This window comes from Podarcis gaigeae (genome assembly GCF_964106915.1).
Source record: "Podarcis gaigeae genome assembly, chromosome: 7".
NCBI classification, from domain to species: domain Eukaryota; kingdom Metazoa; phylum Chordata; class Lepidosauria; order Squamata; family Lacertidae; genus Podarcis; species Podarcis gaigeae.
The window spans coordinates 65,266,721-65,293,155 of NC_139683.1; the positions used below are offsets into that span (position 1 = coordinate 65,266,721).

The 26,435-nt window shown below is 44.1% G+C and overlaps 1 protein-coding gene across 4 annotated transcripts in view; it reads left to right on the plus strand.

The window, feature by feature from the left end:
• The first annotated feature begins 10,928 nt into the window (after positions 1-10,928).
• The window catches only part of SLC22A23 (solute carrier family 22 member 23), a 110,668-nt gene continuing 95,161 nt past the window's right edge, over positions 10,929-26,435 (plus strand). Inside the window, exon 1 of one of the 4 annotated variants that reach the window (XM_083747267.1) lies at positions 10,929-12,743. In XM_083747267.1, the coding sequence (XP_083603393.1) occupies positions 12,153-12,743 (591 nt within the window). In that variant the 5' untranslated portion in view covers positions 10,929-12,152. The remainder of the gene's footprint in view (positions 12,744-26,435) is intronic. The other 3 variants (XM_083747268.1, XM_083747269.1, XM_083747270.1) reach the window with 3 other exon arrangements.

Here is a 26,435-nt window from a genome sequence, read left to right on the forward strand (position 1 = left end):
GAGGAAGCCCAGCCAGATGGGCGGGGTATAAATAAATTATTATTATTATTATTATTATTATTATTATTATTATTATTATTATTAGTTTGGCAGCATTCTGAAAGCAATACTTTGCAATCATTTGGCTAAAGTGAAGCAGAAGCAAAAGGAGGGCAGAACAGTTGTGAGGACAGAACAGGCTGCTTATCACTCATGGGGGAGTCACAATGAGTATATTGACTTACGTGGCAACAATGTGCAGAATGCCACCCTTCCAAGGAATGAAAAGGGCACAAACACAAACAATCTTATCCCACTGCTGATGTCTCCCACCAGGAAAAATGTGAGTTGATACTGCAATTTGTAATTAATACAATGGTACATTGAATATTGTCGGGGACGCAGGTGGCGCTGTGGGTTAAAGCCTCAGCGCCTAGGACTTGCCGATCGAAAGGTCGGCGGTTCGAATCCCTGCGGCGGGGTGCGCTCCCGTCGTTCGGTCCCAGCGCCTGCCAACCTAGCAGTTCGAAAGCACCCCCGGGTGCAAGTAGATAAATAGGGACCGCTTACCAGCGGGAAGGTAAATGGTGTTTCCGTGTGCGGCTCTGGCTCGCCAGAGCAGCGATGTCACACTGGCCACGTGACCCGGAAGTGTCTCCGGACAGCGCTGGCCCCTGGCCTCTTAAGTGAGATGGGCGCACAACCCCAGAGTCTGTCAAGACTGGCCCGTACGGGCAGGGGTACCTTTACCTTTACCTTTTTACATTGAATATTAATAAAGGTTTCTGAGTTCATAAACCTTTGGGCAGCGGTCAGCAAACTTTTTCAGCAGGGGGCTGGTCCACTGTCCCTCAGACCTTGTGGGGGGCCAGACTATATTTTGAAAAAATATATGAACGAATTCCTATGCCCCATAAATAACCCAGAGATGCATTTTAAATAAAAACACACATTCTACTCATGTAAAAACACGCTGATTCCTGGACCGTCTGCGGGCCAGATTTAGAAGGCGATGGGGCCGAATCCGGCCCCCGGGCCTTAGTTTACCTACCCATGCTTTTGTTTTCCTTAATAGGAAAAAGTGGGAAGCTGAAATGCTAACTGAAAGGTTGGCACATCAAGGCATTCCTCTTGACAACTGTAGAGGTCAAGGATTTGATAATGGCTTCAATACATCAGGGGAAATAAAAGGTGTTCGTGTCAAAAAACTAATTTGCTGTGTATGCTCCATGTGCTTCCCATTCTCTAAATCTTCTGGGAGTTATTACCGCAGTAGCCTGTGACATTTTGTGTTTTTCAGTCCTGGCCCTGTGTGTTGGAAGATTGTAACAGATAAGATATGTGGCTCATTCCATTCTCAGTCTGACACATGCCAAAGCTGCCTGTCCACTAACACACAGTCTTCCAAGTATTCTGGAAGCACTAGTGCATGCTTTTGAATTAAATTTGACACACTAATCTTAATCACAAGCAACAGTAGTCCTTGTGATGGTGAGTCCAACCTCCTGAGATAAGCATTGCTTCAGCTGATATCAGGAGGCTGGCCCCGCCCATCACATGGACTGCTATTACCTGCGAGTAAGGTAGGACCTTGGCAAAGTTGAGGCTTTGTGGACACACTAGAGAAAACACTGGATTGGTTGCCACTGATAACATATGTAAGCACCGAAAAGTTAATTTTCAAACCTTTTATTGTCTAAGTTCTGGTCCAAAGTTCTTTCAAGCATTATATATGACAGATACAAACTTTTGCAAGCCAGAGGAATATTTCTCGAATCAGAGTAAACTCACACTGCTGGTATTGTTGAAGAACGAAAACAACTCAGAGATTGGTGGCCCAAAATTCTGCAGGAAACATGTCTTTCAGGAGAAGTTATTGGGGGCCTTGGGACAATTTCCAAAGAAAAGAAGTAAGAAATAGCCTGAGGAGTCATGTTCTGCCACTACCCCTGAAAATGAACCAGAATCTTAATTCAGAAAGAATATTTCTGAAGCAACTTTGAACAATTCTACCTTTCACTTAGAGCAAAGATTCAAAGGAACAAAGGACAGTTGCTTTATATTCTGTTGAGCCCTAAAAAAAAAAAATTAAAAAAAAGCTAGGGCCTGAGGAATTGGAAGAACCTACAGATCACTCAGGAAAAATTTCCTTGTGAAATGTTTCACCTGAAAAAGATGAAATCTTCCCAAAGGAATGTGAACTACCACCATTTATCTTATTTAATGAGATTTACAAATGCGACTGTAACTAAGTTTCATTGAAGCCTGCATAGCCTTACAGATTTTTGGCACACTGTCTGTGATGGTGGCAGAAACTGAGCAAAATTTCAGCAGGCTAGCACTCATGCAATGAAATTTGGGTTTGTTTAAAGGGATGTGTTTAAAGCAGGAGAGGCTTAGCCACCATAAACAGGAACTGAGCAGGAAAAGCAAACAGCCTCTCGTGTATTGTGTATTTGTGGGGAGATATTTACTGAGACCTTTTGCACATGCCATAGCAGGTACCAGCAGGACCACTGGCAGGACCACTGGTGACCCCTGATTTAACATGACGACTGAAATGATTTGGCATGATGACTGGGAGTGGTGGGCAAACTATAATCCAAAACCATTGTATGAAGTGGGTTTGCAAAACATGGTTTCTGCCAATGGTGGTTTGCTGTAGGTGTCTACAGTCCTACATTCACTTACCTGGGAGAAACTCCCTCTGAGCTCAAAGGGTCATAGTTTTGAACAGACATGTATAGGATCACACAGGAAATTGACCAACCATAGTTATGGCTATTATTACATTGTCAGTTTACAACCTTGCTGAGAGGATGTAAATCAAAAGTAGAGAAGTACCGTATTTTTTGCTCTATAAGACTCACTTTTTCCCTCCTAAAAAGTAAGGGGAAATGTGTGTGTGTCTTATGGAGCGAATGCAGGCTGTGCAGCTATCCCAGAAGCCAGAACAGTAAGAGGGATTGCTGCTTTCACTGCGCAGCGATCCCTCTTGCTGTTCTGGCTTCTGAGATTCAGAATATTGTTTTTCTTGTTTTCCTCCTCCAAAAACTAGGTGCGTCTTGTGGTCTGGTGCGTCTTGGCTTTTGTACATTTGGAAGCTCAAATCATGATTAACACAAACCAGGGTTCAGCATGATGTCATAATACAGCTATTGATTTCACCAGAGATATTAAAACTATGTTGTCTCTTATTATTACTAATGGGGAACAGACAGACCTTTAAGATGAGAACGAAATGATCTGCTAGCTCATGATACCAACTGTAAGTAAAGTTTAAACTTTATTCACTTTTGATGCAGGGTGATGGAAGCAGGCAAGTTTATATGCACACTAGCTCACAGTTGTGAGCCTCAAACTCTTTGGCTTCAGTTGGACTAATTTTCTCTTCATTTTGATTTGTATACTTACCGGTAATTGACACTTAAGTTGCTAAGACATTTTGTTCTGCTGGCAAATGCCTATAGATGTAATGCCATGCAGCAAAGTTCACAATTGTGTTAGATAATTTACCGTGATCTAAGAGTTTGCATTTTAGTGCATAAAGAACGAGATGAAGGTTGAACTTTTAACATTGATTTTTGAAAGATTGATTTCTTAACCACAATGCTCTATTGGATAGCACTTTTGTTTGTGGGAAAGAAATTACAGTTCTTATGTTTTATGCATGTGTAATTAATCTAAAATATTTTTACTTTCAGAGAATTTTGTATGGGAATAGTTTAATCTGTTTTTCTAGGGTGAAAAGGGAAATAAGTTAGATAAAGTATTTGAGTCCAGAATATTGTCCTCTGTGATACAGGCAAAGCAAAATATTGTTTCAGTGTCATCATCCCTGTCTTACAATATTTCAGAACAAGTGAGAATCAGAACAAATGGAACCTATAACAGTGTATCATCTCTACAGTCGTTTATTCAAAATAGGACATCCCACCCCCACCATAAATGGGAGTTTGTGATTTCTCTAACTCTGAGCTTGTTTCAGCCCCAAAAGAATTTGCTCCCCTCGCCATTGCCAATGCAGTTAAAACTCATACCCATTATACTCATATTGCAGGGGCAGCAGCTGTGGCTCAGAGTGCATGGACTATACCAGCCATACAAAGTAACCCCATACTATTGTACCCATTTTACTGGGAAGAATTAATAGTAGTATAGGCCAGCTCTGAAGTTTAGTCCTGTGAAATATACTCGGAGTCGAGAGTGGATTTCATGCTCTTTATTCAGCTCATAGTAGTGAGGAATGAAACTTCCCCCATAATAGCTGCTTTATATACATTATTTACACAATGGGCTGCACATGATTGGCTAATTCCGGGATTCTCCTGTAGGCCAATCAGGTTGCGGATTCACTTCCATCTGGAGCTGGATTGGGTGGCTCCTGTGGACCAATCATACTGCTGCATTGTTCTAGGACCAATCAGACTGCAGCAATCTGAATCCTATTGTTTGAGGACCAATCAGACAGCTGCATTTTGGAGCCTATTCAACTCAGTACATAACATTCTGTGTTGTTTATCCTGGGGTGTGGGTGTGTGCACTTTAGGGAAATCGGGGAGGGGTGGCTGTGAAGCTTATTGTTGCAGCAATGCAAGTGACAACAGGTCGAAAGAACTGAGCCTTTCAGCTGCTGATGGAGCAAGATTGTCTAGATGCCAAGTCTATGGATGAACAGCTGTTCATACCTGTTGAGAAACATTGGAGAGCTACACCTGCAATATTAGCTTCTCAGCAGCTAGGGCCACCCAGGCCCCATGGCCCATCAATCACCAGATCCACCTGACATGATGGACCAGTTCTCTGCTGCTAGGAACATATTGTTGCACACCACCTCAATCTCTGTGCGGTGCAAGATTCCAGGGGTTCCAAGCGCTTGCCAGGGTTCGTGTTACCTTTGGAATGAGGTACAGCAGAGGCGTCTTTAGGATATATGGACATATATACAACTTGAGCCTATGATGGAGGGGTTCACAGCATTAACACCCCGAGAGGATATTGCTTCTGCCTGGATTCAAAGCAGAGATCAGGCATCGCTCTGTCTTTCTCGCTTCCCAGCCTACTACATGCAGCTTTTAGCCTGCTGGCTCACATAACTCAAACTCTCCACTCCGGTGGTTTTTCTAACTACCAATCATTTGAGGGAGCCCATTTTCTATCTGGCATAGATCCACTTCCTTTGTTCCCTTAATGGCCCATTACCTAGGCTATCACCTCACCAGGAAGCTATTCCAGGAAGTTGAATCCTTCCTTATATTTTAACACCTGCTGGATCCAAGGATTAGTAGGGTCTCAGCATACAGTCTACTCCCCCCCCCCAACTCATAACACTATGTAGGCTTGTTGTTTTTTGTGTGTTTTTTTTGTAGTAATTACTTTGTCTTCCATCTCCCGGGGGGGGGGCAGGGTGGAATCCTGCTGACACCAATGCCTCTGCGAAAATGTACATATGAATGCACTGTTATGATCTGGAGTCTTTTACTTTGTTTCTGTTCCAATTCTATTTTTGTACTAGCGTTCTTTTAAATAACTTTTTTTAATAAAAGAAATTCATTGTTATTCTCATGTTTCTATTCTCAGCTTCCCTGAAAGTTTTTTGTTTTTGTTAATCTAAACAATGAAACATTGCAAGAAACAAAAAAAATATCTTCTGGCTGTTCTGTATTTTAAGAGACATGATCCTTCATATGTTCTGGTCTTGCTGTATGGAGTAGAAAGATCAAACCAATTCCATTTTCAGTGTAATAACCTGTCCCAGGAGAATGCAAACTCTCAACGTAGCATATATGTGCCATATAAAATATGAGCTGAAGGTTTGGTTATGGTTGTTTGTTTTAACTGATGCAGTGGAACGGCAGAGGAACTGACATACACCCACTAACAAATCATTGACTACTGTTTTATGAGGGTTGGCATAAAGAAACAAACAGTTTCATAGTCTAATTATACCCCCCCATGGAATAAACCTACAGGATAGGATCACATCTATTGGCCCTTGTGACAGCATAGCAAAATTAGCCATCACTTCAAAAGGGCATAGGAGTTGGACATTGCAGCTGGGCCAGTATGATTGTGCAGAACAAGGCTCAGAAATAAGTAATAAGGTGCAAAGTGTGAGATGGGTACAGGTATGCCAACATTCATCACAAATCTTAACTGTGTATTGTCAGCATCACCATTCCTCTTCCGTGTGGATCCCTCCATTATCCACAGATACTCCCTGTAGAAATATAATGCAAAGGGAGCTAGACTCACATAGACAAATGGGTTCCATAAATCTGCTGTGCTAGAAAAGCACAATGTTGACAAATCCTCCATTAGTCAACAACTCCAAGCACAGAGTGAAGGACAGGGTAAGGCTGGACTACAGAATCACAACTGCATCCTGGCTCAATACCACGTCGTATTGTTCCTCTGCCTAAAAAATCCACAATCAGTAGTCTGAACGACTACAGACCAGTTGCACTGACTCCAATCATCATGAAGTGTTTTGAGAAACTGGTGCGCCGTCACATTATTTCCTGTCTTCCATCAACTTTTGACAACTACCAGTTTGCATACAGGGCAAATAGATCCATGGAAGACGCTATCACTACCACTCTCCATGCTGCTCTGTTCCATCTGGAGCAGCCGGGGAGTTATGTGAGGCTGCTGTTTGTGGATTTTAGCTCTGCTTTTAACACTATCCTCCCCCATAGACTGGTGTCCAAGCTAGAGGCGATTGGACTCTCCAACTCCACCTGTCTCTGGGTTTTGGACTTTTTGTCAGAACATTCTCAGAGGGTTAGAGTAGGGTCACATATGTCCACAGCCCTTAGCCTTAACACCGGCTCACCACAGGGTTGTGTGTTGAGTCCCCTGCTCTATACTCTCTATACGTATGATTGTACAGCCATTTATTCCAGCAACAAAATCATCAAGTTTGCTGATGACACTACGGTGGTGGGGCTCATTTCAGGAGGGGATGAGTCCGCCTATCGGGACGAGGTGGAGCGGCTTTGTGCTTGGTGTGGAGAGAACAATCTGGCTCTTAATACGACTAAGACCAAGGAATTGGTGGTGGATTACAGGAAAAAAAAGGCGGACATTCAGCCCTTGTATATGAACGGGGAACGGGTGGAGAGGGTGGCGGAATTCAGGTTTTTGGGAGTGACTATCGATCAGGGCATGACTTGGAGCGCAAATACCACTGCTCTGGTGAAGAAGGCCCAGCAGAGAATTTATTTCCTCAGACTTTTAAAGAAGAACAATCTGAGTGAGAGACTGCTGGTGTCCTTCTACCGAGGCTCCATAGAGAGCATTCTCACATACTGTATTTGTGCCTGGTTCTCCAGCTGTACAGCTAGGAAGAGGAAGGTGCTCCAGAAGGTCATAACCACAGCCCAAAGGATTATTGGTCATCCCCTCCCATCTTTGGAAGAACTGTACGGTTCCCGTTGTCTTAGGAAAGCAAATAATATCCTACAGGATGCATCTCACCCGGGACACAGTCTGTTTGTACTACTGCCTTCTGGCAGGAGATACAGAAACATCAAGTCAAGGACAAATAGACTGAAAAATAGTTTCTATCCAAGAGCTGTGGCCTTCTTAAATGCAGTAACTCGATAGTGTGACCTGGGAGTTTGATGGGTGTGGGTGTGGGTGTGGCTGGAATGTGGTTTGTTTGGTTGTTGTTGTTGTGTTGCTTTTGTTGTTTTTAAGGGATGGCATCCAATTTCGTTGCACTTGTGCAATGTTGCACTTGTGTAATGACAATAAAGAATCTATCTATCTATCTATCTATCTATCTATCTATCTATCTATCTATCAATACCACGTCGTATTGGCATTACCAGTGATGTCATAGACATAGCCTGATGCAGTCACGCTAAATTTCAACAAAGCCTATGTATCAAGATGCACGGTGTGAGACTGAAAACTTATGCTCCCGCATAATATAAAGCAAGAAATAAAAGGGGAAATGACAGAACGTTAGCAACAGAAAATAGGTCCCATGCACAAGAATCTAGGCTGGGTTTGTAGTTCTTTAGCAGTAGTAACCTTTTTTCCTGATAATGATTTGTAATCTTTTTAGACTTGTGTGCATGTGGTTTTGTATATTTCTACTTTTTTAAAAAAACAAAAAGAAATAAACTGTGCACAGGGAAACATTAAACACGCAACAAAAACGAAGTAAAAAAATAAGATCTGAGAACATCAGACTCAGAGAAGAGATACAAGGGTTTTGAAAGAAGCATACGCTGAGATATAGACGGAGTACAAGAACAAAGACAAGTAAAAAGAGGTGGGGGGAGAGGTAGGCTAGCCCAGGAAATCCAAGACGTCCAAATCAGTTATCTTAGACCCAGAGATAAGTCCACCAAGAACAGGGTTGGTTATGTGAAACTTTAGAAAGTAAGTGGCCACAAAATGCCCCTCAGAAAGACTTGGGACAACATGTTGTGGGTGGGAGAGTGGTAACGTCAGCACTAAGTCTCTTTCCAAATCCTCCCCCCCCCCAAACACAATTGGGGCAGCCCAGAACAGTAGCAGTCAGGGATACTATCATGGCTGAATTTTGGGAAGCAGAGGTCCAGAGCCATGCTAGTAGACAGGATGAGAAGGGGAATCTCCAAGCACAGCAGGGCTGTCTGTCTAGCTAGCTAGCTAGTGAAGAAGCACACATTACTATCTAAAGCATCATAATTGCTACCTTTCTAACTGCACCACTGGTTATAGCCGCACACAGATTTCTGTTAGTCAATCACCAGCACATGTATGCTAAATCTGATTCAGATATGACTTACGTTACCTAAACTGGTGCTACTTAAAAGTGGTGCAGTGGTACCTCGGGTTAAGTACTTAATTCGTTCTGGAGGTCAGTTCTTAACCTGAAACTGTTCTTAACCTGAAGCACCACTTTAGCTAATGGGGCCTCCCACTGCCACCACACCGCCGGAGCACAATTTCTGTTCTCATTCTGAAGCAAAGTTCTTAACCTGAGGTAATATTTCTGGGTTAGTGGAGTCTGTAACCTGAAGCATCTGTAACCTGAAGTACCACTGTACACCTCTACTCTGGAGGGACCCAAAGCTTGATTTGTTTTTCAGAGAGATTAGCGGAGTCTGTAACCTGAAGCGTATGTAACCTGAAGCATATGTAACCCGAGGTACCACTGTACAGCAACCACTAAGAAAGAAAGTCTCAAGCTCCAATTTGCAAAGACAAGGGGAGAAGAGAAGAGGAACAGCAAAACCAGTCAATCTTACACGCAGCACAAACTTGGGGCCAGTGCTCTTCAGGAATTAGGTGATCACTTGACCTTTTCAAAACTGGCCCAACCAGTTAATTAATAAACTTTCAGCAGGAAGTGGGTGAGGTGCACCTGCCAAGGTTGGTTTTCCAAAGCAGAGCCTCAGGCTACAGCCACACTATCCATTTAAAGCACACAGCTTCCCCCCAAAGATCCTGGGAACTGTGAGTTGTTAAGGGTGCTGAGAATTGTAGCTCTGTGTATGTGTGTGTAAACTACATTTCCCAGGCTTCTTTGGGGGGGGGGAAGCCATGTTCTTAAAATGTTGGGTGCTGATAAAAAAACCCCTCAAACTGTGCCACAATCCTGACTTACCTGAGAGCGAGTTCCACTTATTACAGTGGGAATTACTTCTGAGTAATAGGATTGTGAGGGATGCGGGTGGTGCTGTGGGTTAAACCACAGAGCCTAGGACTTGCTGATCAGAAGGTCAGCAGTTCGAATCCCCGCAACGGGGTGAGCTCCCATTGCTCGGTCCCAGCTCCTGCCAACTTAATAGTTCGAAAGCACATCAAAGTGCAAGTAGATAAATAGGTACCGCTCCAGCGGGAAGGTAAGCGGCATTTCCATGTGCTGCTCTGGTTTGCCAGAAGCAGCTTAGTCATCCTGGCCACATGACCTGGAAGCTGTACGCCGGCTCCCTTGGCCAGTAAAGCGAGATGAGCTCTGCAACCCCAGAGTCTGCCACGACTGGGCCTAATGGTTAGGGGTCCCTTTACCTTTAATAGGATTGCAGTGCCAGTGACATTTGTACAGCACAATCCTGTGTGTGTCCACTTGGAAGTAAAGTGGCTTAAACTGGTCAGAGGTTTGCTGTGGAATCGGTGTGCTCATGCACACACTGTTCACATGACATAATTGTCACCAAAAAGCCACTTCGTACTTAAAAAAGAAGTTAACACAGATTTCCCTTTGCAGCGGAAAATCCATTTCAAGTAAAAACAAAAGCCTGTTTTGCATGCTGTCTATGGAAGCTCTCTCTTTCTCTTTCTCCTTTTCTTTTGGCGGACAGTTTATCATGTGTGCGGTGATGCTTTGGGAGGCAGTCCCTGTTGGTTCACCCTTGCTTCTGTTTGCTCCTCACCTGAGCAGGACTGAGCCATTTTTGCTTCCAGCAGCCCAAACAATACAACTATAGTAGTTCTTAAACGTATGATGCATCACAAATGAGCATCTGCTGGTTTATTATTTTCCTTACGGGATATGAGGTTTCCCAGAAAATAATGATAGAATGTGTTGTAAAAGGAAATGTGGCCATATTAGCACATCTTGCATAAATAGCACCTGACTTCAAGATACTACTTGGATTTGTAATAAATCAATCAATCAATCAATCAATCAATCTTTTTAAAAAACCACATTTCAGTCAGGTTGTTATATCTTAATTCAAACATGTCAGGGCCTTTTGAAAAAAATAAAATGCTCATCTAAGAACAATCAGGATACCCACCAAACACAATGCCTCTGATTTCCATTGGGTTTCCCTTATAATCTATCCACAGCCCCGTTCTAACTGAAAGCACCTGAGATACCAGCAATATCAGCCACAGAACAAAAGGTTAGACTTGCACTGCGGTAATATTACGTTGGCACTGCAGGCAGGCAGGCAGCTAGGCTGGTGCAAAGGTACAGGGCTGGGTGCTGCAGGACAGCTCACGTCTGTTCTCAGACGTACTGAATTCAATGGGATTTACTCGAGGTTGACTGAGCGTGCGCAGGACTGCAGCTTAAACCAGTCAGGAGAACACCCCTCTCTATATTCTCACAGGACACTCCGCTCGGTTCTCCGGCTGGGACATACGCAGAGACGCTCAACGGGGAAACGAGACGCCGGGTTTGTGTTGGCTGCGACCCACACGACCTAATTTCCCCGCCCCTCTGCCCCACGAGAAGTCCCCTCACGAACCGCCCGCCCGCCTGCCCCTTCCCCGGGCGCCCACTTCTGGGGCGCAATTCGCGCCGCTTGCTCCCTCAGGGGTCGAGGGGGCGGGGCCGTCCCGGGCGTCCCCTGCAGGGGGAGCCGGGTGGTCGCGTCGGGTTAGTACCGCGGCGGCGGCGGCGGCGGCAGCGGCAGCAGCAGGTGCTGCGGCGGAGCAGCCCTCGTTACCTTTACCTCAGGGAGAGGCGGAGCCGTAGGCGGGCTGTGGGTCAGGGGGCTGGGCTTTCAGGTTGCGAGGCGAGCGCTGGAAGAAAGGGCGAGACGAGCGAGGCCTCCCCACTCACCCCACCCCCTTCCCGAGAAAGGGAAGCCGGCCGTCTCCTGAGGAGAGCCGAGGCGACGCGCCACCGAAGAAGGAGAAGGCGCCGCCGCTGCGCAAGGGATTCGCCTCCTTCGGACCCTCCTCGCCGGGCGAGGGGGAAAACGCCGCCCTCAGGGCCGAACGAGCCTGATGTGCGGCAAGCGAGAGCCCGCGAGGAGCCAGGCGACGGGTCCTTCCGCGAGCTGCAGCCGCAGTGACCTGAAAGGGACCTTTTAAAAAATAATAGCTCGGATAACCCTGGGCTCCAGGCCGCCCAGCAGAGTCTTGGTGGCCGGCGTGTGTGTGTAGGGAAGACGTCGACGGAGACGCGCGAAGGTTATCTGGGGAGGAAAGAAAGGCGGGCTGGGAGTGGCGGAGGATGGGCGCGCCTTGACGCGCGGGGAGGCAAAAGCGGGAGAGACCACCGCCGCCCTCTCCGCGTGTAATCGCGAACCGGACCCCTATGTGCGTGTTGGCGGAGACTCCTGACGGGAAAGCCGCCTCCTCGGATCGCGCCGATCGCCACAGGGTTGCCGGCCATTGGATCGCAGCCGTCGCCGGTACGCGCGGCGCGCCGCCGCCACCACCACCACCAGCAGCAACAGCACCGGCCCCGATCTTCTCTATGTGAGCTTCTCCGGATGGCGATAGACCGGCGACGAGAGGAGGGCGGCGGAGGTGGAGGAGGAGGAGGGCGGCAGCTACCCGAGGAGAATGGCTCTTTGCCGGCCGGGGAGGCGGACCCTGCGGCGGCTGCTGCGGCGACGGCCGCCCCTCCCGCCGGGGGTCTGGCGGCGGAGATCCAGAGCCTGCCTCCGCCTCCGCCTCCTTCCGGGTCGTGCAACCCGCTGCTCTTGGATTACGATGGCTCGGTGCTGCCTCTCCTGGGCGGGCTGGGCGGCGGGCACCAGAAGACCCTCATCCTGCTCACCTGGATCCCGGCCCTGTTCATCGGCTTCAGCCAGTTCTCGGACAGCTTCCTCTTGGTGCAGCCTGTCTCTTGGTGCAAGGGCACGGATGGGCAGGGCAACTGGACGGGGCACCCGCACCTGCCCGCTGCTGCTCGGGGCCTCGCCACCAGCCCCAGCTACAACCACAGCAGCAGCTACAGCAGGGGGATGCTGGCGGCGCCAGAACTGCCCACCCCCGAGGGGAAGAACGACAGTTACTGTGACTGTAGGGAGAGGTATCACCGGATCTCGGCTGGCCTTCAGCAGAACATAGTCAGCAAGGTAAGCACTCATAATGTACATGCAGACGTCTGAAGCTGCCCTAAACTGCCCAGTAGCAGCTGGGTCAGGACTGAGGCGTTCGTTCGTCCCAGCCCTGGCACCTGTGACCCTCTTAACTGGGAGTGAACCTGGCACCTGCTGCATGCAGACTCTTTGCCCTGCAACTGAGCTGTGCGCTGGAATGAGGCAAGAGGGTACAGTTTCAGTTGTAGAACTGCAAAGGAGAGGGCATCTGGTGCAGGGATCAGTTTGTGCCAGGTCTCAGTCCCTGAGTTGCGTTGCCATGCAAAGCCACCTGGTTTAGATTGCAAAAAGTTGCCTTCTGCGTGGAGGAGGCAATGTTTGGGCCAATGAGTGTCCAACAACATGCAAAGTATGTAGTCCAGCCCCTCTGCTGAAACGCCAGCTCTGGCGGGCATGCCAAATAACCGTGTGGCACTGGGGAGAAGGACTTGTAAATGTTATGCTACTTGGGGAGAAGGCATTTTGGCAGTATCTTGTGTGGCCAACGCTGCCGTCTAAACTGGCCTTTGAATAAGCGAAGCAATGAAGGGGAAAGGACCTCAGATCAGATGTCCGGTCTCTCTCTTTCAATGCAGCTCATCTCTTTGTGCTGAGGATTGAAGTTCTTTGATACTGTGTGTGAGAGTGTGGTGGAGATGATGTTGGGGTTGAGCAGCAGCGTGAATCAAGTGGAACCCATGAGTATAAACTTATTCTGAAGGGTGTGCTGTAAGGGTTGGAATGCAGGGATATCTTTACCTAGTGCATTCAATGATGTCATGTAAGGACATGTAAGGACACCCCAGGGGTGTCGTCTGGTCTTGCTAGAGAAAAAGCAGGCCTAATCTTTATTGGCTCCAGCCCATAAGATACTGCATTTGTTTTCATGGTCCTTTACAACTCCCAGTGACCCAATTTTAATACAAGTGGTTACAACACTCTGCTTTTGAACAGCAACTGTGTTGGGTAAATGTTTCCCCCCCTGTGATAAAGTGTCTGTACTCTTACCCTCTGAATCACATGCTACTGAAACATTCTTTTGCACTGCCTGTAAAAGTGTGTCTAGATGTGGATGTTTCTCAGTCAGGAGCTGCGGCCGTTGCTGACACCCATGATATTTCTGTAATGAGTTACTCACAACAAATAGAGCATCCCTATACAGTAATGTGACTTGAGGCATTTGCCAGTGGGAGGCAAGTTAGAACAAGGTTAGCTTATAATGTGAGGCAATTCAGTCCAGTAGGTCTTTCTTATGACCAAATCTGTTTAGGATTGTACTGTATTGAGACAGCTTGCTTGCCACAGTGTATGATAAGAAAGCACTGGAGCTTTAGGGGTGCTAGAATAACTCTATTCTAGTTATGGCTGCAGCTACATTTGCATGTAACACTAAACCATAGTTGGGTTTGTGCACTTATACTCTCACCCCCTTATCCTCTGATGTGCTCATGTGAAGAAAATTGGAAGCTTTCACTTCCATTTTCAGCTAAATATGATAACTCATTCTCCCCAAATCTGGATAAACTGTGGTTAGTGTTATCTAGTTTCACTGCTTTATAGTCAACTTCAAACCACAGTTACTGATCCTGGCTTCTTTCTCTAACCACCATTTCTTTCTTTCTTTTTTAATTAAAGCAATTTCCCAATATTTACCTAATATTACCACAGTTTTGTCATTTATACAGATTCCAATTAACATCAAAATAATTCCAGTTAATTCAAAATTTATACAATTTAATCAAAGTTGTTTCCTGCACTCCTTGATCAGTGTTTTTTGTCCAGTTCTTATATGGCTGCGGTTCATATTTTTGATTACATTTCAGTTGGTATATTAATTATTAAGATAATAGCTGCATTTTTAGCAATTACTATGCGTGTTAATGCCTTATCTATCTTTCCAGAGGATTTCAAATGAGGTTCTCTAATCATTTTCCTTTTCTCTTTGTGTCTGTCTGAATATGTCCAATTATAAAGTCCTTGGCCTTTGTCTGCTGTCCAGTTCTTAAAATTCCTCCAATTGCTGTTGTCTTTCAGGGTAGCTGGGATGGGGCTATAATCCTGGAGAATCCTCAAAATATCTCATTAACTCCCTCCCATCATGCTCTCATCTTGCTGCTTGGTGCTTTCGGACAACAACATACTCCAACAGCCCACTCTTTCTCACTATTCAGTCAACATCTAGAAATTCCCACAGCCTGAGAAAGAGGGATCCAACTTCTGCCGCAAGGGATAGTTTCTATTTTAGACATAACAAGAAACCACCGTTAGTTTAAAAGGGAGCTGAAAAATTCCAATCTCTTTGTGGCTGTAGCAGAGCGAGGATGGGGGAAGCTCATGCATTTAACACTAAACCATGGCTTGACGGTGTGTGCAAGTCAGGCCTATAATCTGAAAATTGCTAGGCGCTGTGAGAACTCCTCTGCAGTATGCACACATTTCTTTTGTATTTCTGTTTTTATTTCTTTCTGTCTTACATTTATATACCACTTGATTCCCCCAAAGAGTTCAAGGTGGTGTTTATAGTTCTCCCCTACTCACTTTCTCTTCACAACAACCCTGTGAAGCAAGTCAAGCTGAGAGACAGTGACTGGCCCAAGGTTACCCAGTGAGCTTCATGGCTGAGTGGGAATTCAAACCTTGGTCTTCCGGGTTGTAATCAAACACTCTAACCATTGCACCACACTGGCCCTAGTCGAACAGGCGTTGCAGCATTTCTAAAACAATACCAAAAACCTGTTTATCAGAGCTGGACTGAGGATGAATGTTCTACACACTATGAGCAATAACCTCTCTTTCAATGACTTCTGTAACTCTCTAAGGCTGTAAGCTGGTGCTTGCAATGGTAGTATGTCCCACTGGACTCTATGGGGCTTACTAATAAGTAGCCTTGTGCAGGATTACACTGTGAATAAAATATCCTATTCTCTCATTTAAATGTATGTTAAACAGATTGCTGTTTCATAAAGGCCACCAGCTGTAAAGCTCTGAGGTGAATAAAATGAAATTATCAGCTGCATCATTCCCTCTAACTTGGCTGGTTCTGTATCTATCATTATGTAATCAAATGGGGTTTGTCCAAAAACAGGATGGGAGCTTTTGCATACTTGGAGAACTCATTGGAAGTGCATTACTTTTTGTGTCTGCCAAAGATCTATGCTGAGTGACTTTCAGGACATACAGAATAGTTCATGGTGCCTGAACCATGAATTATTGAAGGTGTTAGTTTTGGGGGTGGGGTTGAGATGAGGCCTGCTTGAACCCCTAACAGTTTACAATATCCTGGAGGAGGGGACTAGGTTCTGAGGGATGCCATGATATTATGGCCACTTTCAAGAAGGGGTTGAAGAAAAGGACATCTTTTTCATTTCCACTTTCCAGAAACCTCACCCGACCTCTATAGCAAATTTTTCAGGGTCATAGCTGGTGCCTGGTCCTTCAACAGCAGATGGAAGTTGCAGGAAGGTGTGAAAGAAAGCTTTCCCCTTCTCTCCCATCTCGCTTCCTCCCACCCCACCCCACCCCCCACCCGCTCCTAGCCCTGAACAGCATTGCATGGTTCCTGTTGTAGGATGACTGGACAGGAAGAGCATTATTGCCAAGGCTGGAGATACGCTGCAAGATTTTGTTGCAGATCCCCACTTGTATTTTCCATATTTACTAATTAGTGTGGGTGCCGGATCGCCCTTTGCCTTTGCAGACAACTCACTTGCCCTAATAATAGGTTTGGAGGGTACTTACCTACTGCCTTCCCAGTGTTACTGTAGTAAACAACTGCAGTGTGAAATGAAACTGTTACATCATCATCATCATGGTAGTTCCCTTAATCCCAAACACCCAAAGCTCAGCAAAACTCATTCCTCCTGGAAACTCTGCGTTCGGATTAACTGTGCTGTGAACTAGGTATGCAGTAATCAAGTAACTACGGTCTTGCTTTCTCTTGCCACCAACACTGGCACAGAACCATTTCAGCTTCCCTTTAAAGCCTGTGAAGGGTCCATCATACCTGCTTTTAAAACAAAGGGTGTGTGTGGAAATGTGTGCATTGGGTAAGGCATCTTGATATTGTTACAGCCGCAATGTTTCCAAATGCCGTAATTGGCAGACGGCACATTCCTGCTAATCCTGTTAAACACTTTGCTAATCCAAGTAATGATGCTGTTGTCTCCATTGGCTAAACCATTAAAAAATCACAGATGTGGTGCTTGCCAGCACAGTCATGGCAGAAAAAGATGGTTCCTTATTGACTCTTATACATATTATAAGGGGTCCCCTCAAAGCCTTCATCAAATCACTGGTCACCTCTCTGTACACACGTGTAAGAACATAAGAGCCTGCAGGATCAGGCCAAAGCTCTATCTACTCCAGCATCCATATTACAGGGTTGTAGCCAATCAAGTCATACTCATAGTAGACTCGTTGAAATTAATAGATAGGTAATAATAACAATAATAAATCTCATCCCGGGGGGGGCGGAGTGAGGAAATGGCACCTAGACTTTCTCTTGTGGTGACCATAACCTAGTTTAAGGTGCCATTAGGCAACTAGCTTACATATCTGAGTTTCTAGCACTGTGTGGATAAAGTAGCTTAACAAATACCCTGACTTGATATAAGACAGCTTTCTATGTTCTTAGCTTTTATAGCAAGGGTGAGGTGATTTGGGGCTCAAGCAGTTTTAGAAGATCCCTCTGTTCTGAGATCTTCCCTATCATCCTAATCCCAGATAAGGCTCTCTGAATGTGGTTACACTTTCTCCTTTGTCATTCCTCGCTTATTTTAGGATTGCACCCAGGCATTCAGAACAGGTTCTTGAAGATGAGCCCTCCCACAAATTAAATTGTCACCTGCAGTCATTAGGGATTGAGCATGATTTTAAAAAACCCAAGTTACTCAAACAAATACATAGGAAAAGAGCTGACAATATGGTTTGGAACTGTCAATGGGTTTATTTAATCACAGGTCTAGGTTGAAGTCCTGACACTGCGTTATAACTCAAAGCTTGTAATGCGATGTGGCAGTAAATCTCTTGCTCTAGATTAATCTTGTCTGTATTTCTTTAAAGAAACATTTAATTGTGTTTGGAATTACTTCTGAAACTTCATACCTTCCCTTCGGCATTATATTCTTGGCCAAGGTAATGTGCTCATGGGGCATTGAAGGTCCTGGCTCTTAAGCTACGCCTTTGGTTTGTAAGCCGCTTTGATCAGATGTATAAGCTAATTGCCAAATGGCACCTTAAACCTAGGTTATGGTCACCACAACAAATGTTCTAGGCACTTTATTTCTTGTTATTTGGATTTCATTTTTATACCACTTTATATTTTAAAGGAAACACCTCAAAGCAGTTTACAACACAATAAAACATAATACAGAATAAAACAAATTCAAGCTTCAAGGAAAATAAGTGACATTTTGCTTTTCCTATATGAAATATACTCGGAGTCGAGTGTGGATTTCATGCTCTTTATTCAGCTCATAGTAGTGAGGAATGAAAGTTTCCCCAAAATATCTGCTTTATATACATTATTTACATAATGGGTCGCACGTGATTGGCTAATTCTGGGATTCTCCTGTAGGCCAATCAGGTTGCGGATTCACTTCCACCTGGAGCTGGATTGGGTGGCTCCTGTGGGCCAATCATACTGCTGCATTGTCCTAGGACCAATCAGACTGCAGCATTCTGAATCCTATTCAACTCAGTACATAACACTATATTTATTTATCTACTTAATTTATATAACTTATTTACCTACTTAATTTATATAGCAAAAGTACTCTTGGAAGCCAATTAAGTCACAGCCACTTATGCTACCTCACAGGGTCGTTGTAGAGATTAGCAGGTGGGATATAATTGCAGTAATAAGCTCTTCTGCTTACCTGCTTAAGAAGGCTGGAGAGGGCAGCCAGATGGAGATGTCAGTCAATTGGACCCGTGCCAGTAGCAAAACACATTTGGTGCCTGTCTAATTTCTAACACTGTCTGAGATTCATTTGAATGAAAAGTGACATAGAAAAGCAATAAATCAAATCAACTCTCAGAGACAAATTGTGTATTCATTAGAGCTAGCTATCCGACACAGGATTGTGAATTGATATCTTAGAGCAATGTAGAGGAAAGAGATGCTGTTATTTCTTCACTAGGCGTGAAATAGAATGACATAGGAAATATAACTGTGAAGAGATAGCAATCCATTGGTGTTACTGTTTTACTTCTCAAGTCCAAATGTCTAGTGAGCCTAGGCTGTAGTCTATATACACTTAGCTGGGAGTATGTCCCATTCAGTTCAGTAGGAGATACTTCTGAGTGATGTATAGAACTCCAGTGTGAGACCCACTGGGCATTATTATTACAGCCATGTATTTAAGCATTACCCTGGTCAAGGTAAAGGGACCCCTGACCATTAGGTCCAGTCGTGACTGACTCTGGGGTTGCGGCGCTCATCTCGCTTTATTGGCTAAGGGAGCCGGCGTACAGCTTCCGGGTCATGTGGCCAGCATGACCAAGACGCTTCTGGTGAACCAGAGCAGCACATGGAAGCACCGTTTACCTTCCCTCCGGAGTGGTATCTATTTATCTACTTGCACTTTGATGTGCTTTCAAACTACTAGGTTGGCAGGAGCAGGCACCGAGCAACGGGAGCTCACCCCACCGTAGGGATTCGAACCACCGACCTTCTGATTGGCAAGTCCTGGGCTCTGTGGTTTAACCCACAGTAGCCATAGGCAAAAGAGAACTTGTATGAGTGAATAGGGTGGTGGAGGAGCAATGGCACAATCTGGCCCTCTTCTGTGTCCAGCATAGAAACCAAGCTGCCTGCCTGAAGAGGAGATGTAGTGATCTTCTTCAGGAGGGATAGAGCTCTCTGTCCCATATCTTCCAGGAATCAGTAGGCTAGTGAACTTTACTTTTGCAGGCAGGCAACATTTTTTATTTTTGCTTATTTATAAGGCCTTATTAGATCACCAACAACTCTTAACAGCAGTATACCCCACTAACGTCCTTCATCAAATGAACTAATGTATGGATCGTTGAGGTCCTAGTACCGTTCAGTGGGGTTAAATATATCAATCTATATTTTACAGGGTTGAAAATAATTTGGCATTGGGTACAGAAAGAAGATCTCTTCCTGCAGAACTTGCTGTCAGTCAAGGCAGCTGTTTAGAAGAATTGCACTTAAAAACAACAATAACCCGAAGAAGAATTGCATTAAAACAACAACAACCCCAAATTCCACTATTAAACATTTATTGAGTTCCAAGAGTACACTAGTTATTTTTCACAGATCATAGAATGACATGGTTCCTATCCAGTGGGTTTACATTCTGAGCAACTGCTCTATCATGATTGTGAGACGGTGGTCGTCTCCTTCCTTCCCATAAATAGTTATGGGAGAATTGGAGATTCTAATTAATTTAGAGCAACAGCATCCATTACTGCAAAATTACAGTTTTATCCTATGCAAAGTAGGATTATAGATTAAGCAAATGGCTAATGACCATGAGGATAACAAGTCATATCTGTGTTGTTTTTTTAAAGAAAAGATTCTAAGAATTTTCCAGGTTTTACATGTATATGGTTATTGGCATGACAATAAGATGTATCAGTCTGAAGACATGGATTTACTGCTGAGTCCCCCTGAACACTTTGATTTGGTTCATTTCAGTCTTATTGACTGTGGGGAGCTACATGAAAGTTCATTTTATTTCAAGGGTGCTTACAGAGCTGGCACCAACTCTTTCAGGACCAAGTGCATGTCAAAATATGTAATCTGTCATGCTTTGCATAAGCACACATTCTAATGACTCAGTCCACAACTCAATTAAGCCACAGTCCTGGGAATTAAACCTATTTACAGCACTCTGCTGACTACATTTATTTGAAAGTCTCATTTATTACATTCTTTTCAGTCTTTTTCTTTTTTTAAGCTAACATATAGTGCAATGGTCCTCAATCTTTAAACCTTCAGAGGACTCTGACCATGTAAGTTAGCCGGCCAAAGACACCTTGTGTATTATTGCAGAGGATTCTGGGATGTGTTCTACAGCAGTGCTGTTCAATCCTGGGTCCCCGAATGTTATTGGACTACAACTCCCATCAGCCTTGACCATTGATCACTGACTGGTGATGATGAGAGCTGTAGTTCTCCAACAATGGGGAACCCAAGGTGGAAGAATGCTGTTCAACAGCATTCTCAGTTTATGTAGGACAGTGGCAAGACAATAGTGAGCTTCACAGATGTGAATGAGCCTTGGAACCCACCCAATATTTTCCGGTAGTTATACCTTGCAGGAGAAGAAAAGTAGCGATGGAAGAAGCTTTTGTTCAGGAGATTACTGGAGGAGTAATGTGAGAGCATTACCAAGCATGCTTAAGATAATAGCCCTAGCTATGTGGAAGTACATAGGTAAACAGAAATAAAACAGAATCCAGTAAATGGTTCTCTTGAACAAGCCCTCTTGAAGCTAATGGGAGATGGCCAACTTCTGGTCACTGAAATCATGTTTTGCATGGAGCAGGTGTTCATTCAGTTGCCTCCATTAGAGTAAAGAGAAGAAGAAGAGTTCGTATTTGATATCCCGCTTTATCACTACTCGAAGGAGTCTCAAAGCGGCTAACATTCTCCTTCCCAGATAGCATAGTGTATCTTACATCAACCCTGTGACATAGGCCAGTTCTACCATCATTCCTGTTTGTGAGTGATTTGGGAGCCTCCCCCCACAACAAATTCTTAGCTGAGATTTGGATCAACATGTAACCTCCAATGTATAACCAGTTCTGGTTAAGATGGAACCATCTCCTTGTGTAAGTCTGTTTCAGTGATTGGGAGTATGGAACCAATTGAGTGATAGTTTTGTCAGCACATTCAAGAAATGACAAGTCTTTTGGGCCAGTCGCAATCACTGTATATTTAATAGGGGAAAATGTTTTCAGGTTTCGTGGCTCATAGAATCGTAGGAATGGAAGGGACCACAGGGTTCATGAACATGAGTTTAAGAGTCTCATTCTCTACCAGCTGAGTTATCATTGCTATCTTGGCTTCTGAAAATTAGCTATGAATACCAAAGGAAAATTAAAGTAGATACCCCATGTATCCTTTGGAGTGATTCGAATTCCTATGAGTTCACTGAGACTTACTAATGAGTAGACATACCAGATGGTTGCACTGTAAAATGGCTTAAACTTGTCTGTCCCAGGATTACACAAAGCAGAAATCTCATAATTGGATTTCTCAAGTTATTAGACCCTAACTAGCCTGAAAGAACCAATTCTCATCCAGTTTTACTAAAGCTTCCCCTTTCTAGTCCCCTGGAAGCAATATGTTACTCATCACAGGTCACCAGGCAGCTAGCTGTTTCAAAACCTGGACTGACTAGATGTGTATGCTAAGGGCTACTATACCCATGATGGAGAACTACCTAAGGATGCAGTTAATTCTGCACCTTCCACTTTTGCAGGAACATTGTTTGCTTGTCAGGGTAGAAACATTTAGTGCAATCAAATGTTTAATGTTTTGTCTTTGTACCGGAATGTGCCCAGGCAACTGCTCAGAAAGCATTTAATTTCTGTGTAATTCAGTGGTCAGTCTTTTCCTCCTTCCTTTAATGGGGTCAGATTGTAAATATAGTGCTGGGTGATACAGCAGTATGGGTTTTTTTAAGTGCAGTGTATGCCGCGCAGCAATTATCACCCGTCTTCTTAAAATAGCATTTTCTATTTCAGCTTGCACTTTGTATAAAGGTTTTGAGGAAAGACAGCAATTTTATCTCTTCCAAAACGTTCCTAAATAGGATCTAAATTTAGAAGATGTTTGAGTAAATGCCATTTTTTGGTCTTCAGCTTGTCCTTTTACCCTCATTTCTGGCTGCTTGGCTTTTGAAACAGTACTCCGTTCGCCCCCAGTATGGTACAGTACATATGAACTCAATAATCATTTGTTGCAAGAGATTAAGGAATTTTAATACAAATGCAGCACTTCTGTTTTGGAAAAAAAATCACATTTTTCTAACACTCAAAAGAATATTAATTAACTATGCTAACCTGTTGTCCTTCACGCCCCAATACCAATCAAATATTTATTGTGGTCAGCCAATGCTTAAAGAAAGGAGGAACTGTTAAAAATAATAATCTCAACCTCAGAAGAAGAAAAAGTGACAGGTTAAAAGCAGGCAACCATAGCAGGTCAAGGAGATATTACAACATTCATTTTTTTAAAAAAATAATATTTATTACTTTCCCAACAATTTAAACACTACAAAAGAAGAAGAAAAAATTAAACAAAACAATACAGTACAATACAAAAACACTACATAACACTAACACTAAGACATTAAACTAATAAAACAAAACAAAAACAATTTAATACACATCAAACAATTTCAATATCTTATCTTTCATTCACTTGTTTCAACGACCTCCACACACCTCCCTTTTTGTATTCCACTTCAGTTAATTGTTTCAGCAATTCCTTTCCATCTTCCTCTGTTTTCTGTCCTGTAATTATCTTACATATTCTAACCTTATTTTTTCCTTTTAATACACTAATAATCAATTTGGACTTAGTTCCTTATAACATTTCTACAAAAGCCATATAACTTCATTCCGACATTTTTCTAACATTCATTAATTTTACAGTATTTCTGTAAATAGTCTTTAAACTTTTTCCAGTCTTCTTCCACCGACTCTTCTCCCTGGTCTCGGATTCTGCCAGTCATTTCCGCCAGTTCCATATAGTCCATCAACTTCATCTGCCATTCTTCCTGGGTGGGTAAATCCTGTGTCTTCCAATACTTCGCGATGAGTATTCTTGCTGCTGTTGTTGCATACATAAAACAAATTCTGTCCTTCTTTGGCACCAATTGGCCGACCATGCCCAGGAGAAAGGCCTCTGGTTTCTTCAGGAAGGTATATTTAAATACCTTTTTCATTTCATTATAAATCATCTCCCAGAATGTCTTAATCCTTGGGCATGTCCACCAAAGGTGAAAGAATGTACCTTCAGTCTCATTACATTTCCAACATTTATTGTCAGGTAAATTATAATTTTTTGCAAGCTTGACTGGTGTCATGTACCACCTATAAATCATTTTCATTAGAGACATTACAACATTCAGATATATCACCACCTGTTCAGTAATGGATTGGTTAGACCCCTTGAGGAAAATACTTAAAAGGGGTCCCTAATGACCAACTAGGGACTACCTCATGGCAATTTATGCATTTTCTGACCTCTTGAAAGAATTTACAGTTTAAAAACAGCAATAACACATGGGAGACTGTTTCAGGCTTTAAATTATTACAAGAACAGCACATGTCCTTGAAGGAAACTTTTGCAAAACTGCCACCTAGGATCTTGGAGGGTAAAATTATTCTTATCTGGGATGGCTTGAAAAGAGGACTAGATAAATTCACAGAGAATAAAGCTAGCAAAGGCTACTAGCCACAAAGGATATATGCCACCTCCATGGTTGAAGGCAGCAGAAAACCAAGAAAGGGAGAATGCTCTTATATTTGAGTTTTCCATAGACTTCTGATTGGCCACTGAGAAGAGGGTGCTGGACTAGAAGGGTCATTAGCCCGAGCCAGCAGGCTCTGTGTTCTTAAAACTCTAAAGCATGCCAACAAAACTCTAAAGCATGCCAATTGGCAGCGGTGTAGCAACCCCCTCCAGCACCTGGGGCAGATCAAACTTTTTTTTTTTAGGGCAGCCGCCGATTTCAGAGATGGGAAATGGCTCCACCCCCCTGCAGCGCCCAAAACACCCATCAACTGCCATACTGCCCTCAAGCTCTGCTGCCCAGGATCCCAATACTTGATGCACAACAGCCACTGTGCTGCAGTACAGACCCCTGTGGTGCCCTACAGCCCCCACAAGAGTGTGGACTGTCCCGCTCCCCCACCCTGGCTAGCTACACTGCTCAGTATTGGGTAGGTTTACATTTATTAGAGGCCAGCCAAGCCAGGCCCAGCAAGTACAGTGGTACCTCGGGTTAAGTACTTAATTCGTTCCGGAGGTCTTTTCTTAACCTGAAACTGTACTTAACCTGAAGCACCACTTTAGCTAATGGGGCCTCCTGCTGCTGCCGCGCTGCCGGAGCATGATTTCTGTTCTCATCCTGAAGCAAAGTTCTTAACCCGGGGTAATATTTCTGCGTTAGCGGAGTCTGTAACCTGAAGCGTATATAACCTGAGGTACCACTGTACAGTGAACATGGCCCAGATTGCACACCTACCATGAGTTCTGTGGGTTGTATAAATGTTGCAGGTCAAGTGGAATAGTGCCTCTGAAACCACTTCCACAGAAAAAAGAAGATCCTCAGTCCCACTGCTGTTTTTTCAACTTGGTTTTTTGTTTTGTTTTTACGTTTGAAAGTTGAGCACGATTCTGCACAGGAAAACTTGGATAGTACCATAGCATGCTCACTGTACCCTGCCCAGGGACAGTAGTTCTACCCATGCCATTTTGGTTTGGCTTTACTTTTTTCAAAAAATAAAATAAAAATTAATCTAGTTATTTGAAGGCTCTGCTTTCTCTTTTGTTTTAAAATCTCATTATCTGAAGACTCTGCTTTCTGTTTTTTTTTTAAAAATGTATATTAAAAGAAACAGTTATTTGAATGCTCTGCATCTGCCATACCTGTATTCACTCTTTTGTCTTGTTGTTTAAAAAGCAGCCAGTGATGTTTTATCTGCCACTTCAAACATTAAGCCTTCCCCCACTCCCATTGTGTAGGGATAGGATATTGTGTTACTGGAGCTGGGGGCATGCCAGGAAGAGAATGGAGACAATTATACCTATTTTTTAAAAATATGACTGGAAGAACTTTTTTTCCTCTTTTGTTTGCTTACTTCACTCCATTATGTGTTCCGTCCTTGGCACAGTTGTTCTCTGCTGCACACAAAATTGTTCCTTCCTCCCCCCCCCCCCCCCCGCGTGAAACTGCATGGTTAATTAAACTTGTTGGTTTTCTGATTTCCAAAATATATCTGCAGTGAGCCTTGCTATATGCAGTTGGGAACTAAGAGAAGGGCTGGGAGAAAACTCTGATAAGAACTTGTTCCTATGGAGGAGAGGCTGCCTGTCACCCAATGGTGGATCACAGGGTCATTTCTAGTAGGCAGCCAATGACTTGCTGATTGCTAGGATACTTATAAAGGCTGTTCATTTATTAGTTACATTAAAGGTAAAGGTAAAGGGACCCCTGACCATTAGGTCCAGTCGTGGCCGACTCTGGGGTTGCAGCGCTCATCTCGCTTTATTGGCCAAGGGAGCCAGCGTACAGCTTCCGGGTCATGTGGCCAGCATGACTAAGCCGCTTCTGGCGAACCAGAGCAGTGCATGGAAATGCCGTTTACCTTGCCACTGGAGCGGTACCTATTTATCTACTAGCAGTTTGACGTGCTTTTGAACTGCCAGGTGGGCAGGAGCAGGGACCGAGCAACGGGAGCTCACCCCGTCACAGGGATTCGAACTGCCGACCTTCTGATCGGCAAGCCCTAGGCTCTGTGGTTTAACCCACAATGCCACCCGTGTCCCTATTAGTTACATTAGGTAAGGTAAAAAAATTGTAACCTTTTTAGTTACATTAGGTAAGGTAAAAACTAAAGGACCCCTCGATGGTTAAGTCCAGTCAAAGGCAACTATGAGGTTGTGGCACTCATCTCGTTTCAGGACGAGGGAGCCGGCATTTG